Source organism: Cajanus cajan, chromosome 5 (assembly GCF_000230855.2).
Source record: "Cajanus cajan strain Asha chromosome 5, NIPB_CcT2T_4, whole genome shotgun sequence".
In the NCBI taxonomy this organism is placed as follows: domain Eukaryota; kingdom Viridiplantae; phylum Streptophyta; class Magnoliopsida; order Fabales; family Fabaceae; genus Cajanus; species Cajanus cajan.
This window is the reverse complement of record NC_138521.1, coordinates 68,527,019-68,544,314: the sequence shown is the minus strand read 5'-3', so window position 1 is coordinate 68,544,314 and position 17,296 is coordinate 68,527,019. Positions and strand designations below refer to the sequence as shown.

The 17,296-nt window shown below is 35.7% G+C and overlaps 2 protein-coding genes across 6 annotated transcripts; both read left to right on the top strand.

Annotated features, from left to right (window-relative positions):
- The first annotated feature begins 808 nt into the window (after positions 1-808).
- On the top strand, positions 809-7,112 carry LOC109809081 (ABC transporter B family member 11). Its single transcript, XM_029273632.2, has 12 exons — positions 809-1,505; positions 1,613-1,667; positions 1,770-1,945; positions 2,436-2,657; positions 2,746-2,984; positions 3,101-3,626; positions 3,822-4,095; positions 4,191-5,071; positions 5,334-5,600; positions 5,742-6,005; positions 6,096-6,389; positions 6,542-7,112. Exons 1-12 carry the CDS (start codon positions 1,239-1,241, stop codon positions 6,893-6,895), a joined length of 3,819 nt encoding a protein of 1,272 aa, XP_029129465.2. The 5' UTR covers positions 809-1,238; the 3' UTR covers positions 6,896-7,112.
- A 3,028-nt stretch (positions 7,113-10,140) lies between these two features.
- Positions 10,141-16,949, top strand: LOC109809201 (ABC transporter B family member 4). Of its 5 annotated transcripts, none has more exons than XM_029273689.2 (13): positions 10,141-10,398; positions 10,880-11,362; positions 11,816-11,870; positions 11,976-12,151; positions 12,249-12,470; positions 12,560-12,798; positions 12,918-13,443; positions 13,553-13,826; positions 13,957-14,843; positions 15,266-15,532; positions 15,728-15,991; positions 16,100-16,393; positions 16,476-16,949. In XM_029273689.2, the coding sequence occupies exons 2-13, from the start codon at positions 11,030-11,032 to the stop codon at positions 16,827-16,829; spliced, it is 3,891 nt and encodes a 1,296-aa protein (XP_029129522.2). In that variant the 5' UTR covers positions 10,141-10,398; positions 10,880-11,029; the 3' UTR covers positions 16,830-16,949. The 5 variants fall into 5 exon arrangements, with proteins under 5 accessions (XP_029129522.2, XP_029129524.2, XP_029129519.2 ...); XM_029273686.2 differs by lacking the exon at positions 10,141-10,398 and adding an exon at positions 10,413-10,601; XM_029273687.2 differs by lacking the exon at positions 10,141-10,398 and adding an exon at positions 10,413-10,640.
- Positions 16,950-17,296: the final 347 nt, after the last annotated feature.

Below are 17,296 nucleotides of genomic sequence, written 5' to 3'. Positions count from 1 at the left end.
TATTTTTTTCTTTCTTATAAACATTTATAGAGAATTTTATATTAAAATTTATGATACATCATTAGAGATTTATTTGCTTGAACAACCTTGTTACAAAGTTTATCACCAAATAACTCATTATGAAAAATATTCTCTATCTCAATTTACCAACTTCATAAAAGATATACAAGTCTGTTGATATGTTTGGATTAGTGGAAAAAATAAAAAGAAAGACAAAAAGTAAAAATAAAAAATATATATTTTTAGATAAAAATAGAAAAAAATGACAAAATTAAAAACACCTTTAATTTTTTCTTTTAATTTTCTGATTTCAATTTTATTTTATTTTCTCTTTCCCTTACTTCATTTCGTCTTTTTGAACGGGTAAAAAAAAATGTTGCTTTCAGTTATATTTTATTTTTGAAAAACATCTGATCTGACGATGATTTATATTTAAAGAAAACGGTAAAAAAAAGTTTAGTCAGAGGAATGACGATTGATATCAGATAGTTTTTTCTTTTAATAAAATAATCATAACTTCAATACGATAAAAGCCACGTGATTCCGTCTAGAAGATGAAATATAATGTTGGAAAATAATTTAATCTTATTAACTTGCCGGAGAGGAAATTTGTTGATTTAAATATTATAGTAATGTTGAATAGTACAAACAATCAAAGTTGAAACTAGTTGCATTAGTTGTAACCAAAGTTCCACTTTTCAAATGATTAGTTATTTCTGCTGCATGCATCTTTCTGCTAAGGTGCAAATTACTTCAGCTTCTGGATGTAAAAGCTTCACTTCTTCTTTTGCTTATTAATGCATTTTTATCCTTTTTTTTTTTTTTTAAATTCTTCTCATACTGATTTTCTCCACTGCTTGATCTAGTCTTTGTTTGTTGTTATTAACTTGACATGTTACGTGCTTGTCTTATTCTGAAGTAAACTTTTGTCAAAGTTGACTAATACTAATGGTTTTCTCTCAAGTAGTTATTGTGTTTGAAACTTTGAATGAGTCTGAATTCAGAATCACAGTAAAAGCAATGCCATCATCTTTACAAACTCAGTGCACACACAACAAACCAAGAGGGAAAAAAAAGATGAGATTTCACCATGAGGTTATGCTTTATAGAGCATAATAATCTTTCTCTGAGTTACTAATTTGAATTTGAACCTGTAATGTATTTATTTCCTGCAGCAGTTTTCGGTTAACGGTGATTACTAATCAGTAGAGGGGTGTTTAAAGTCTTTCATCAAGAAAATGGCGGTTGATATCAATTTGAATGGAGATGCTGACAATAACCGAGATCCAAGGAGCAAGGCCGAAGAAAAAAATGTCAAAACAGTACCCTTATACAAGCTTTTTGCATTTGCTGATCGTTTGGATCGTTTATTGATGTTTGTGGGGACTGTGGGTGCTATTGGGAATGGAGCCTCCACCCCCTTAATGACTCTGATATTCGGAGATACGGTCAATGCATTTGGAGGATCCCAAAGCACTCACCAAATTGTTCATGAAGTTTCTAAGGTAAAGTATCATCTAAGATGAAATTGGTGAGTTTATTACAGGAATATTAGTAAATAGTAACTTAACATTCTCAGACTTAACACTTCACAATAAATTACTGTGTTCAGGCGTCTCTGAAATTTGTATACTTGGCTATTGGAACCTTTTTCGCATCACTTTTGCGTAAGTACATCAGATCATCTGTTTCTGTTAGTTCATACAATCTAATTAATTAGTTTGGATAATTATGACCTAAAAAGAAACCTTGTTTGCTATATGTGTCAGAGTTGACATGCTGGATGATCACTGGTGAGAGACAAGCTGCAAGAATTAGAGGCTTATACCTTCAAACAATTTTAAGGCAAGATGTCAGCTTCTTTGATCAAGAGACTAATACTGGAGAGGTTGTTGGAAGGATGTCAGGTGATACTGTTCTTATTCAAGATGCCATGGGTGAGAAGGTACTAACAAACCACCATACAAGTCTTAGTTAAATAAATCATTATCTCTTTTAAGCTAAATTTCGTTTCTTCATTGTTTTTCCACCCTTTCATCTCTGTTAAGAAAAACCAGAACAGAGAAGTTGAAACAGAAAAAACTGGAACAGAGAAGTTGAGTTTCTGGTTTTTTTTTGTTTCAATGAAAGGAAGAAAAGTGGTTACACAATTTCATTATTCATTTCCACACTCTCCGTAGAGTTGCATTACATCAAATATATGACAAGAGAGATTTCTGATATGCATATCATATGCTACAGTAAATCTCCACAAAATAAAGATAAACACTCCTTTTTACCTAAACATTTGTCCAAGCAACAAACAAATCTCTTGAAATATGGATTTCCACTTAATTATACCTAACCACACCAAATGCAACTAAGATACAAACAGACATAAATATTTAATATTTTCTTAAAGTATCTAGAAAAATCTTAACTTCTAACAATCTCAGGTGGGACAGTTCATACAATTCGCATCAACTTTCGTTGGAGGTTTTGTGATAGCATTCGTCAAGGGGTGGCTTCTAACGTTTGTCATGTTATCTACTATTCCACCTGTTGTCTTCGCTGGGGCTATTACAAGCCTGGTTATTTCAAAAGCATCATCCATGGGACAAGCAGCATATTCTATAGCAGCAAGTGTAGTAGAGCAGACAATAGGTTCTATCCGAACTGTATGCACGCTGACCAAAAATAAAAACTGCCGACCTTTTCTTTTTGATATTGCAGAATATATAAACGAGTTCCATTTTTCAAACGCAGGTTGCATCATTCACTGGGGAGAAGCAAGCTATAGCTAAATATAATCAGTCTCTAATCAAAACTTATAAGGCTGGAGTGCAAGAGGCAATAGCTTCTGGTTTGGGGTTTGGTACTCTCTATTTTGTGTTTACCTCCAGTTATGGTTTGGCTGTATGGTTTGGTGCAAAAATGATCATAGAGAAAGGATATACAGGAGGAGATGTCCTGACTGTATTATTTGCTATATTGACTGGATCCATGTAAGTTGTGTGTGCGTTTCTCTTTCTTAATGTTAACACCCTCCCTCCATATCTGAAAACTCAGAAGATATGAGTAGATATTATATTATCTTATCTAACTATATTTCCAATCCCAGGTCTCTTGGGCAAGCATCTCCAAGCATGAGTGCCTTTTCTGCTGGACAAGCTGCAGCTTATAAGATGTTTGAAACAATTAAGAGGAAGCCAGAAATTGATCCTTATGACACTACTGGTCTGCAGCTTGATGACATTCGAGGAGATATAGAACTTAGGGATGTTTGCTTTAGTTATCCTACAAGACCACATGAACTGATATTCAATGGATTTTCCCTTACAATGCCAAGTGGCACTACCACAGCTTTGGTAGGAGAGAGTGGGAGTGGGAAGTCCACAGTTGTTAGTTTGATAGAGAGATTTTATGATCCACAGGCAGGTGAAGTTCTCATTGACGGTATCAACCTCAAGGAATTTCAACTGAAATGGATCAGACAGAAAGTAGGCCTAGTTAGCCAGGAACCAGTTCTTTTTACTTGCAGTATTAAAGATAATATTGCCTATGGCAAGGATGGTGCAACTGTTGAAGAAATCAGAGCTGCAGCGGAACTAGCTAATGCTTTCAAATTTATAGATAAGCTTCCGCAGGTCAACCCTCGAATTTCCATTTAAATGTCAAAAATGCATACTGCTTAACAAATTGAAATGTTCTCTTCTTCAGGATTATCTTTATCTGCATGATAGTATATAAGACTTGGGAAAAAAAATCTTCTATAATTACAGTGAATGGTCCTTTCACCTCAGTAATTTTGTATAATCATGAATTATGATTTATGAACTTAGGGACTTGACACAATGGTTGGTGAGCATGGAACTCAGCTCTCTGGGGGTCAAAAACAAAGAGTTGCAATAGCAAGAGCTATTTTGAAAGACCCAAGAATCCTACTTCTAGATGAAGCTACAAGTGCCCTTGATGCTGAATCTGAAAAAATTGTGCAGGAGGCATTGGATAGAATAATGAAAGACCGAACAACTGTCATTGTCGCCCACCGCTTAAGTACTGTAAGGAATGCTGATAGCATTGCTGTTATTCATCGAGGAAAAGTAGTTGAAAGAGGTAAAAATAATATGCAACAATAAAAATCTAAGTTCCCCATGACTCAATTCTCAAGTTTATGTACCTCCGCACTATTATATTTTTCCATTGATCAGGGTCACATGCTGAGCTCACCAATGATCCTAATGGAGCCTATAGCCAGCTCATTAGACTGCAAGAAGTTAAAGGGTTGGAAAAAAATTCTGCAAATGACAGAGACAAGGTAGAAAGTATTGTGCATTATGGAAAACAATCAAGTCAAAAATCTTATACACGATCTATAAGCCAAAGGTCGTCAGGAGCTGGAAGCAGTGGTCGTATCTCGTTCTCAGCATCACATGGTGTGCCCACAATGATTGGTTTCTTGGAACCTGCAGGTGGAGAACCTCGTGATCCTAATCCAACAGTTTCTTCACAACCAGAAGTGCCAGTCCATCGCCTGGCATATTTAAACAAGCCAGAGATTCCAGTCTTACTGTTAGGGACTATAGCTGCAGTAATAAATGGACTATTGTTTCCCATTATGGCATACTTAATTTCCAAAATGATAAGTATTTTCTATAAGCCATTTCATGAACTTCGTAAAGATTCAAAACGTTGGGCATTACTATATGTTGGGCTTGGTGTGATATCATTTATCGTTAGTCCATGTAGATTCTATTTTTTTGGCGTTGCTGGTGGTAAGTTGATCAAAAGGATTCGAAAAATGTGTTTTGAGAAAGCAATTCACATGGAAGTTAGTTGGTTTGATGAAGCTGAACATTCAAGTGGAGCAATTGGAGCAAGGCTCTCTTCTGATGCAGCTGCTGTTCGAGCTTTGGTTGGGGATGCACTTGGTTTGCTGGTTCAAAATATTGCTACAGCAGTAGGTGGCTTGGCAATTGCTTTTGAAGCATGCTGGGAGCTTGCTTTTCTAATGCTTGCTTTGGCACCTCTTTTAACACTAAATGGATATGTGCAATTCAAGTTCTTAAAAGGATTCAGTGCAGATGCTAAGGTTTGTTTTTCACTTCCTCTAAGCAACCAACTAATATTGTGAATGAATATTGAAATATTTGTTCTTTCAACTTCAGGGGAAGTGAAGTGATTTAGATCCATTTCTTTTGTACGTTTTATTGTTCAGTTTTTGCACCAAACTAAGAAGAGAGAAAAAATACTATATGAACATGGATCAACAGTGTGACAACCTACAATCGTGTGCCTAAATTTTCTTTTCACTTAGCTATATGTTGAGTATTAATATTCTATTTGCCTATCAGAAACTGTATGAGGAAGCAAGTCAAGTGGCAAATGATGCTGTAGGGAGTATAAGAACAGTTGCTTCTTTCTGTGCTGAAAAGAAGGTGATGGAATTATACCAGCAAAAATGTGAAGGACCAATTCAGACAGGCATAAGGCGAGGGATAATTAGTGGAATTAGTTATGGCATATCATTCTTCTTGCTATATGCAGTTTATGCATGCTGTTTTTATGTTGGAGCTAAACTTATAGATGATGGAAAAGCAACAATGACAGAAGTTTTCCGAGTAAGTTACTCTCCCAACTTCAAGTTAAAATTTACATGAGTTTTCATTGTCTTGGTTATTGCTGAGATATTATTCTCTGAGATAGGGTGGCCATGTGCACTATTTTTTCTTGTATTAATGATATTGATTTCTGATTTCCAGGTTTTTTTTGCTCTCAGCATGGCAGCTATGGGAATCTCTCAATCTGGTTCTTTGGTCCCTGATTCATCTGGTTCAAAAAGTGCTGCTGCTTCCGTATTTGCTATTATTGATCGAAAATCACAAATAGACCCAAGTGATGAATCTGGATTGACATTGGAAGAAGTCAAGGGAGAGATTGAATTTAACCATGTCAGTTTCAGGTATCCTACCAGACCAGATATTGAAATATTTAGAGATCTTTGCCTGATCATTCGTAGCGGCAAGGTACTTTCTAATTTGTGAATCTTGTCTGGTGGACTACTGTAAATTGTTCTTCCTAAACTAATAGATTGACTATACTGATAAAATAAACAGACAGTTGCACTGGTTGGAGAAAGTGGAAGCGGAAAATCAACAGTGATCTCATTATTACAAAGATTTTATGATCCAGACTCAGGTCAGATTACACTGGATGGAAAAGAAATCCAAAGCATGCAAGTGAAATGGCTAAGACAACAGATGGGCCTGGTGAGCCAAGAGCCTGCGTTGTTTAATGACACCATCAGAGCCAATATTGCATACGGAAAGAGAGGGGACGCAACAGAAGCAGAAATTATAGCTGCAGCAGAACTGGCAAATGCTCACAACTTCATTAGTAGTTTGCAGAAGGTAAATTACAGTATCCTATTAACTGAATATCTCTTCAAGACTAGTGCAACTGGTGTATCTTCAAAATTCTGAATTAGTACTAGTTATTGGGAAACCATATGCTTCTATGTGCATAGGTCTCGATATTTGAGAGAATTATTTTATATATGCAGGGTTATGACACAATGGTAGGGGAGAGAGGGATTCAACTATCTGGAGGACAGAAGCAAAGGGTGGCAATTGCAAGAGCTATAGTGAAGAATCCAAGAATATTACTACTAGATGAAGCCACAAGTGCACTTGATGCCGAGTCTGAGAAAGTGGTTCAGGATGCACTAGACCGTGTTATGGTGGATCGAACCACAATAATAGTGGCTCATAGGTTATCCACTATTAAGGGTGCGGATTTGATTGCAGTAGTTAAAAATGGGGTGATAGCAGAGAAGGGAAAGCATGAAGCATTACTGAACAAGGGAGGTGACTATGCTTCCTTAGTAGCATTGCACGCAACTGCTTCTACATCGTAGTTCCCTTTACAGTTTATTGTTGATTTTATCTGAGTAAATAAGATGCGGGGGATTTTCGTCCTTCTCGATGATTAGACAAGTTTAAATGCCACTCTCTATCTGCAATCTGCAGCTTTGTTCATTATGTAATAATTTTCGTTGCAAGACTAGTGTCATAAAAATTATTTTGTTTGTGTAAACTCTTGGTTCAGGAAATGATTCTTATTCATTTGCACCACTTTTTACTTCAAAATCTTGCACGATAATTGTTTACTAATTTACCATTCAGAACCCACACACCTGTGTGAGCTTGTGTAGGAGCTGGAATAGTGTAAAAGTGATGAAAATGTCAAACTATAAATTTTTACCAATTTCCCCTGTGGAGAACTGATTCCTCAACGTGTCTCAGACGCTACATTTTTTATGAATGTAGTTCTTTAAGACTGAAATACAAACACCCTGACAAGATCTTAATCCTTAGCGGGAAGTTTAACTGGGTAAACACCAGATAGATGAAGACAACAAAGACAATGCTAAAGTGGTTGGAGTTGGAGATTATGGCCAAGCATGTTATCATATCACAACTAAGTGAGATGCTAAAGAAGAATTGTTGAAAAATAGGTTCAATAATGAGTGAGTGTTCCCCTCTCGTAGCTTAATAACTCAGCAATTATACACCTGTCCGATCATGGAAAACTGGAATCTCTCAATTATGAGCAAGACCTGAAAATAAGAAAAATAATAAAGGGAGAGAGTTAATAAATTATGTTTTGTGTTAAGTTTGGCCTTAAGAAAATTCTTTCTGGTGTATTAAAAAAAAAGCGTGGTTTCTTTGAAATTCATTGGATAGCTTTCTTATAGGGATATACAATATAATGTGGTGAGTTTTAGTGTAGTGTATTTCAAACCATTAGAGGGTTACTGTAGAGAAAAATTAGGGACGAGTGATGTGTGAATTTCGAAGAAAGTACGAGTGTAATCTGCTGAATAATGAAAAACTAATCGTGGTTAAAAGAGAAAAGGGTTACTGTACGTCAGTAATTAAGGCCAGATTGTCTTAATGGTTGCATGGATTGTAAATATTCGAAGTTTTTTTTAGTTTGCCATATATAAATATTTTTGTATTTTTATATTTATGAAAATTAATCATACCTTTCTGATAAGATTTTCATTCTCAACTTAAAATATATAATATAAATTTATTGAGATTGAGAAAATTACAAAGATGAATGAAAATTGGCAGGGTTATTAAAATTAATAAAAATTAAAATAGATACATTATGAAGGTGAAGGAAAAAAGATGTATCAAAAGTTGTTTTTAGTAGGTAGAATCACTGTAACTAAGCTTTACAATGTTTGTGTGAGGATATTATATATTATTAAATGTTGTTTAACTAATTATTTTTCAATGAGTTGAGTTCTACATTAGGTGAAACTAGAACCAACCTAACCTGATTACATCCTTATAATTAGCCACAAACGATACAAAGATGAATTAGGACCACATTATGTTTTATTCATTTTCTAATGAATTAATCTAACCATGAAATGACTTTATTCTTGAATAAATATATACATTAGATGCTAAAATATATAATTAATTAATCTTGGTTGAAAATCATCTTCTGCAGAAAAAGGCTTGTATCCAAGTTCCTGTGCTAATGGGGCATAAGGAAAACTCACTGTAGACACTCTATAACTCTTATTCTATCGTCACCGCTTGCGTACGCATCATAATGTTCACTAATATAAAACTCTTTTGTTGTATTATGTTATTCAATATTTTTATTGCACGGTTCTTGCGTTTTTTTCTTTGTAAGCTTTCTACTTTTTCTCCCTTTAAAGATGCTAGACGTAGCTGTCCTACGCCCTTAAACTAATACTCTATATTTAACCAAACAAATATTTATATTATTTCAGAACGAAGATTGTACGTTATAAATACGTATTTATATATATGCATGTAGCGATGTATGATCACGAAAATAGATCCTTTTTATTGTATAATGATATTTGACATCAGAGATATATAATTTTATTCAGCAAACATCACGCGGTCCCCAAGTTTCTTGAGTCAAATCGGTAGCATAAATAGCAAAGGACGAAAATAAAAACAAAAGGAGGTGGTGGAACTATAGGTTAAATTTTTTAGTTGTTCAACAAATTAATGATGCATTTGTCCATTCAATTATAAACCTTAGCATAATTAAAAAAATAAACTTCGAACTTGATGAATTGACGTAGTGATTAGATACTCATATTAAGTTGTGATTTATATAGCGAGAAGTTTATCTTTGATTCTCGTGGTGTGTAAAAAATAAAAATTAGTTGGTTTAACGAAAGACACAATCTTGTAGCGGGATTAGTCTCTAGTGCAGACTGAGAAAAATTCGTGTAGGAAAAAAAAATGGTTATCAAGGAAATAGAGGTTAAACTGCAATTGTCTAGAGATGCTGCTTAGGTATGCATACATAATGAATATTGGTTTCTTAATTAGTAACACTACTAAATAGAGAAAGAAGAAAAACAAGTGGTCACGGAAAAATACACACCAACCTGATCTTTCAACTCACTGTTTGTGCACGCACGAATATCTTAGCAAAGAAGTCAACAGACTTTTGGATTTCATTCCAAGTTCAAATTTTGCATGTCTTTTTGCAGAGATTATTTACACAGTTGACTAGACACAGAAAAAAAAATGTTTGTTATGTTATTAATCTTCAATATCAGCCATCATAAAGGGAATAGAGTTGGGACATTGTTATATTGATGAGCTATAGTTAGTTTTTCATGCCGACTCTTTATCTTAGTGATACGTTTTTCCATCAAATATATCATAATAGTGATTAGTGACATATTTTGGTAATTAGTCAACATGTTTAGTGGTGATTAGTGATATATGTCTTGAAGAAAAGTATGCATGTCTAGTGGTCCACGAATACAAAGTCAATGAAATTTAGTTGATAATCATGAACTCAAATTTAATAAAATATTAATTAGTTTTTTTTTTAATGCGTGGGAATCAAATTTAATAACACACCAATCCAAGCATACCCATCAACCAATTGAACCAGACAATTTGAGACTTAAAACAAAAAAACTTAAACTTAAATAGTCTGTTTAACCATATTATTGCATGAAAAAAGAATAGTACCGTACATCTGCAGCTGCTTCACCAAATCCACGAGACATATAACCAATAAAGTGCCAAATATCGAAATTTTCTTATAAAGCCTAGAATAATAGTACTATACTTGAAATTTAAATTTAAGGCAAATGCTAACAACTATCCTATCCTTGAACACTTGTTAAGGATTTAAAATCTGAAAATATTAATTAAAAAGCATCATTTTTAAGCTTTCAATATATTAAATGTTATACTTCTAATAAAATATTTTTTCATTTTTTCTCAACTTTTAAACTTAAGGATGATTATAATCTCCACGTGTGATGTTCATATCAATTATCAAAGAGCTCTTGTTGTTCCATGCTGCATTTTAACCGTACATAAACTATTATCTTGGGTAATGGGCATCTAATTCTGTCTTGTTCTTTTGCTTTTATCTCGTGATTTAAAGATGAGCCTAGTTAACTTGCAATAGTAGGCTACTGCCAACTGGTTTTCGTGAGTACTATAGTTTTCCATCATTCTCTTGTTGCTTTATAGTGCTAGTTTGCCATCATTCTTAGAAAGCGGGTAGCACCTCTACCTCAAGTCTACAAAAAGGTTCGTTCTCAGCTTTTACGTCTTCAAGAAAATAACAAGGTCAAGAACAAATGAGTAATAAAGACCTTTGCTTTCCTTTGATATATGTTTTCATGTTGAATGTGCTTTGATCACTTGTGTTGGTTTTTTGTTTTGCATGTATACTTTGCACCTTAATTCTTTCTTGCCAATTATGGTTTCCCTGCTAACTTTATTTTTTGTCACTCTTCAATCTTTATTCCTCTCTATTGTTGAGATTGGTTAAGTCAACTAATTTCCAATATACGTGGCTTTTGCAGATTTTGACATATAAAGAATTATAACGACTTCAGTGGTGACTTTTGATGGAAAAACTAAATGGGAATTGCTAACTCAAACAAGTGATCCTTCTTCAGCAGCTTTTTTGAGTGGTGTGTTTGTAAGTTGAAAACTAAGAGAGGTTGAAAGGAATGGTGGCTAAGACTAGCTTGGATGGAAATGTGACCTCAACTGAGATAACAGGATCAACAAGTGATCATGCACCAGTTCAAGGTCCTGAAAATACCAGAGAAATGGATTCCAAGAAGAACAAGGTGAAGGTTGAAAGGAATAAAACAGTACCCTTTTACAAACTTTTCTCATTTGCAGACTCTTGGGATTATCTTCTGATGCTTGTTGGGACAATAAGTGCTGTTGGTAATGGAATCTCTATGCCTTTAATGACTGTACTTATTGGAGATGCGATTGATGCTTTCGGAGGAAATGCTGTTAATAAACAAGTAGTAGTCCATGAAGTTTCCAAGGTAATGCGTAGCTCCCTTTCATAAATAATCAATTTTGTGAAATATCTACAAGGAAAATGTGAAAATAATGTGAAATGGAATGATTTGGAAACATAAACATTTGCATGGTGGGTGAAAATGGAATTTAAAGTACTCCACTTCAAATTGTCTCACATTTTTTGTTGCAACCGAATATGTGCAAACTGAAAAGTAACTTATATTTAAAATTTTTGTCTTATTAAATTCGAACTGCCTATTAGTGTCACAGTGTCAGTGATTCTATTGCACAATAAGCCTGTGGCATCTGATTCCACAAGATGAGATAGCCTAAGCCCATGTGTGTAATTTATAAGTTGTTATTTATTCTCTTATTTTATCGATGTGAAACTTTTTTGTATCCCAACATAGATGAACAAATTAGATTTGAAACCTTATTTCCGAGTCATAATCATTCAAGCTTTGTTTCATGCTCAGGCCTCTCTGAAGTTTGCATCCATAGGTGCTGGTGCCTTTTTTGCAGCATTCTTGCGTAAGCATGTCATGTCAAATTCACGGCTGATTAAGCTTACTGTATTAACTAGAAATATAGTTTTTGCTTTATATCAAAATAACAAGAGTATGTGCAATCTTCCAGAGGTGGCTTGCTGGGTGATCACCGGGGAGAGACAAGCAGCAAGAATAAGAGGCTTATACCTCAAAGCAATTTTGAGGCAAGATATCAGCTTCTTTGACAAGGAAACCAATACTGGTGAGGTTGTCGGAAGAATGTCAGGTGACACAGTTCTTATTCAAGAAGCCATGGGAGAGAAGGTACTCATGGACCACTCTTCAAGTCCCAAATCATTGCCATTTCATCAAACTATGATGATAGTAAACTTTTTCTTTCTCCTTTTGGGTGATATCTCAGGTAGGAAAATTCATACAGTATGTGGCATGTTTTTTTGGAGGTATAGTCATAGCATTCATCAACGGTTGGCTTCTAAGCCTTGTTCTTCTATCTTCTCTTCCGCTTCTTGTCCTCTCTGGTTCCATAATGAGCATTGCTTTTGCAAAGATGGCATCCCGTGGACAAGCAGCGTATTCTGAAGCAGCAACTGTAGTGGAGCGGACAATTGGTTCAATTCGAACTGTATGCAAACCTTCAGAATGTACTTTCCATTGTTTTTCTTTATGTTGAAAGACAGTAGTATATAAAATATACAAAATGCTCCAATGCAGGTTGCATCGTTTACCGGCGAGAAGCAAGCTATAGCTAAATACAATCAATACTTAACTAAAGCTTACAGAGTTGGAGTGCAAGAGGGTGTGGCTGGTGGCTTTGGCTTTGGTTTAGTTCGTTTATTTATTTACAGTACCTATGGTTTAGCAGTATGGTTTGGAGGGAAGATGGTACTAGAGAAAGGTTACACAGCAGGACAAGTCATTAGTGTATTTTTTGCAGTATTGACTGGTTCCATGTAAGTTAGCTTCTGCTTACCAACTACGTTGTAGATGACTGAATCCATATCATTCAACCTCTCTCCCAAGCATGGCAGGAAAATCTGACACACTTTTCTGGACTATTCTTATTTTGCAGGTCTCTTGGGCAAGCATCTCCAAGCTTAACTGCATTTGCTGCAGGACAAGCTGCAGCCTTTAAAATGTTTGAAACAATAATGAGGCAACCAGATATTGATGCTTATGACACTTCTGGTCGACAGGTAGATGATATTTCTGGAGATATAGAACTTAGGGAAGTTTGCTTTAGTTATCCTTCAAGACCTGATGAACAGATATTCAATGGATTTTCAATTTCAATATCAAGTGGCACAACTGCAGCATTGGTAGGGCAAAGTGGGAGTGGGAAATCAACAGTTATTAGTTTAATTGAGAGATTCTATGATCCACAAGCTGGTGGAGTTCTCATTGATGGGATCAACCTCAAAGAATTTCAATTGAAATGGATCAGACAGAAAATAGGTCTTGTCAGCCAGGAACCAATTCTCTTTACTTGTAGCATTAAAGAGAATATTGCCTATGGTAAGGATGGGGCAACAGATGAAGAAATCAGAGCTGCAGCTGAACTCGCTAATGCTGCTAAATTCATAGACAAATTTCCCCATGTGAGCTCACAATTGATCTTTAATCTTTTGAAATTTGTGGTGTCTACGTGTGAGTGTATTCAGTAAGAGGCCTTTCTTTATCTCATTAGTTTTGTTAACTTAAGTTTAGGGACTTGACACAATGGTTGGAGAGCATGGAACACAGCTCTCCGGAGGTCAAAAACAAAGAATATGTATAGCAAGAGCAATCCTGAAGGACCCAAGAATTCTGCTCCTTGACGAAGCTACAAGTGCTCTTGATGCAGAATCAGAGAGAGTGGTGCAAGAGACACTAGACAGAATTATGATAAACCGAACAACTGTCATTGTAGCCCATCGCCTAAGCACAATAAGGAATGCTGACATCATTGCTGTTATTCATCAAGGAAAAGTAATAGAAAAAGGTAAACATTCTATTTTGCCACAGAAATGAAACTCAGTGTAATAATCTGCTTCCAAGTCATTCTCTCTCCCCACACACGATTTTTCCTTGACATGTACATTATTGCATTATTATTTCTTTGAACTGATTAGGCACACATGCTGAGCTCACTGAAGATCCTGATGGAGCTTTTAGCCAGCTCATTAGATTGCAAGAAATCAAAAGGGAGTCAGAAGAGCATGATGCATATGACTCAAGAAGGCCAGAAAAGTATGAAGATTCTGAACAACAATCAAGCGAACGGTTTTCTTTTCCTCAATCACTAAGCCGGGGATCATCAGGAAGAGGAAACAGCAGTCAGCACTCATTCAGGTCATCAAATGTCATGCCTACCACACTAAATCTCTCTGAAACATCAGAAGGACCTGAAGTTCTTCCTTCAGCAGCCTCACATAAACCTAAAGAAGTTTCACTTCTCCGCATTGCTTATCTTAACAAGCCTGAAATTCCAGTGTTGCTAATGGGGACTCTAGCAGCAGCAGCAACTGGGGCAATACTACCCACCGTGGGGCTTCTTCTCTCCCACATGATAAATACTTTCTATGAGCCTGCAGATGAACTCCGGAAAGACTCTAAGTTTTGGGCATTAATATTTGTTGCCCTTAGTGTGGCTGCCTTCATATTTCTTCCGTTAAGGTCCTATTTTTTTGCTGTAGCTGGTTCTAAGCTGATAAAAAGGATCCGGCTAATGTGTTTTGAGAAAATAATTCACATGGAAGTAGAATGGTTTGATAAAGCTGAACATTCAAGTGGAGCACTTGGAGCAAGGCTGTCAAATGACGCGGCTTCTATTCGAACTTTGGTTGGGGATGCTCTTGGATTGCTGGTTCAAGATATTTCTACAGCAATCACAGCCTTGGTAATTGCCTTTGAGGCAAATTGGCAGCTTTCTCTCATCGTTCTTGTTTTGGTACCTCTAGTATTAGTAAATGGACATGCACAAATGAAGTCCATGCAAGGATTCAGCACAAATGCTAAGGTTTGTGCCTTACTGATATTAAAATATCAAACTACTTAGCATGAAACCTTGTGAAAATATCCAAATTTCAGACAAAGTGCCATAGTAGGAAAAGGGTGAACGGAAACTTTGGATGTAAATATTACCTGAATGGAAGTAATTTGATTACACGTGTATTTTGTGGTGGGCTAAATCCAATGGAAGGGATAAGTTTTAGTGTGTAAAATATTATGTTTGTGTAGGTTGCATTACTCTTTTTTGGCCTTTTTGCATACACTCATACCAGATAAACTACTTCATAGGAACAAATCAACTGTGTTTCATTCACGGTCTCAACTCTCTATGCATCTTTGTCTATACTTATGCAGTACATCTTTGTTTCCATATTTAATTAATACCAGTATCCATTCGACTTATGTTATTGTACCCTATGTGATCCATAGAAACTATATGAGGAAGCAAGTCAAGTAGCGAATGATGCAGTGGGGAATATCAGAACAGTTGCTGCTTTCTGTGCAGAAGAGAAAGTGATGGAGTTATACCAGAAGAAATGTTTAGGACCAATCCAGACAGGTATAAGGCAAGGTTTAGTCAGCGGAACAGGTTTTGGGTTATCAATCTTCTTTCTATTCTCTGTTTATGCATGCAGTTTTTATGCTGGGGCCAGACTTGTTGAGCATGGCAAAACATCGATCTCAGATGTTTTCCGTGTAAGTTATTGTCCTATTTTTTGTCACCATCCCACACACGGAGTTTTTTACTTATCTTAATTATTGCTAACAAAGTCTAATCTAATATCTCAGACAAATTAATAGTGTTTTCTTTTTCTTTAAAATAAAACAACATAAATAATTTGAGAGCTGAGCTCTTCACACTTTTCTTTCATTGAATAATCCATTTTTCAGGTATTTTTTGCTCTCACAATGGCAGCTGTAGCAATGTCACAATCTGGCTTCATGACCCCAGCTGCAAGTAAAGCAAAAAGTTCTGCTGCTTCTGTATTTGATATTCTTGATCAGAAATCAGTTATAGACCCCAGTGACGAGTCTGGAATGACATTGCCAGAAGTAAAGGGAGATATTGAGTTCCACCATGTCGCTTTCAAGTATCCAACCAGGCCTAATGCTCCTGTATTCAGAGATCTTTCCTTGACCATTCATGCAGGAAAGGTAACTAACTAAATAATCTACATAATCTCATCATAGGACCAGGTGATTCTTTCTGACAACCTTTCTTAAGGGAGAATCTAAGTGTTTGATTATACTGATGGAAATCAGACAGTTGCTCTAGTAGGTGAAAGTGGAAGTGGAAAGTCAACAGTGATCTCATTGTTACAGAGATTTTATGAACCAGATTCAGGTCAGATTACACTGGATGGTGCAGAAATCCAAAAGCTACAACTCAAATGGTTTAGGCAGCAGATGGGCCTGGTAAGCCAAGAGCCTGTGTTGTTTAATGACACCATCAGAGCCAACATTGCATATGGAAAAGGTGGCGATGCAACAGAAGCCGAAATTATAGCTGCAGCAGAACTGGCAAATGCCCACAAGTTCATTAGCAGTTTGCAGCAAGTAAACTAATCACTATTCAACAAAGACTTGTATTGTTAAATTTTGAATAATTACCTATCTAAACGCCAAATGTATAATGCAGGGTTATGATACAGTAGTAGGGGAGAGAGGGATTCAACTATCTGGAGGGCAGAAGCAGCGAGTGGCAATTGCAAGAGCCATAGTTAAGAGTCCAAAAATATTACTACTAGATGAAGCCACAAGTGCACTTGATGCTGAATCTGAAAAAGTGGTTCAGGATGCACTTGATCGAGTGAGGGTGGATAGAACCACAATTGTGGTGGCTCACAGGTTATCCACCATAAAGGATGCAGATTCAATAGCAGTGGTTAAAAATGGGGTCATTGCAGAGAAAGGAAAGCATGAAACTTTGCTCAACAAAGGTGGCACATATGCTTCCTTAGTAGCATTGCACATTAGTGCTTCTTCATCATAGAACCTTTTAGTTTGTTGTACCAATTATCTGATGGTTTCTTAATTTCTTCTTTAAGGCATTATTGTGTGTAATAAAACATTCTAAACACTTGATTACCCATTTATAATGTATTTCACGATATCTAACGGTGCAAAAAATGCAGATAACACCCACAAGCATATAAGCCAATGAAATGGTAAACAGTATGCTGAAATGAAATTGCAAATTACATAACAATACAAAACATTATTTAAAAAACAAAAAGCTAATACCTATTAGGAGCTTACATTGTGACATTAATTATCTCCGAGGAAAGATTTAGATTCTATAAGGCCAACAAAAGCTATCAGTATTCCTGTTAACACATTGATAGGTGCTCTTTTTAATAAATGAAATTCTTGAGCTGAAGATATATAAGAAAAGTTACCTATAGAATGATTAAAAAGTCAAGTAGTTCATCTGTGCTCGAGCAATAGGGATGGAAGATG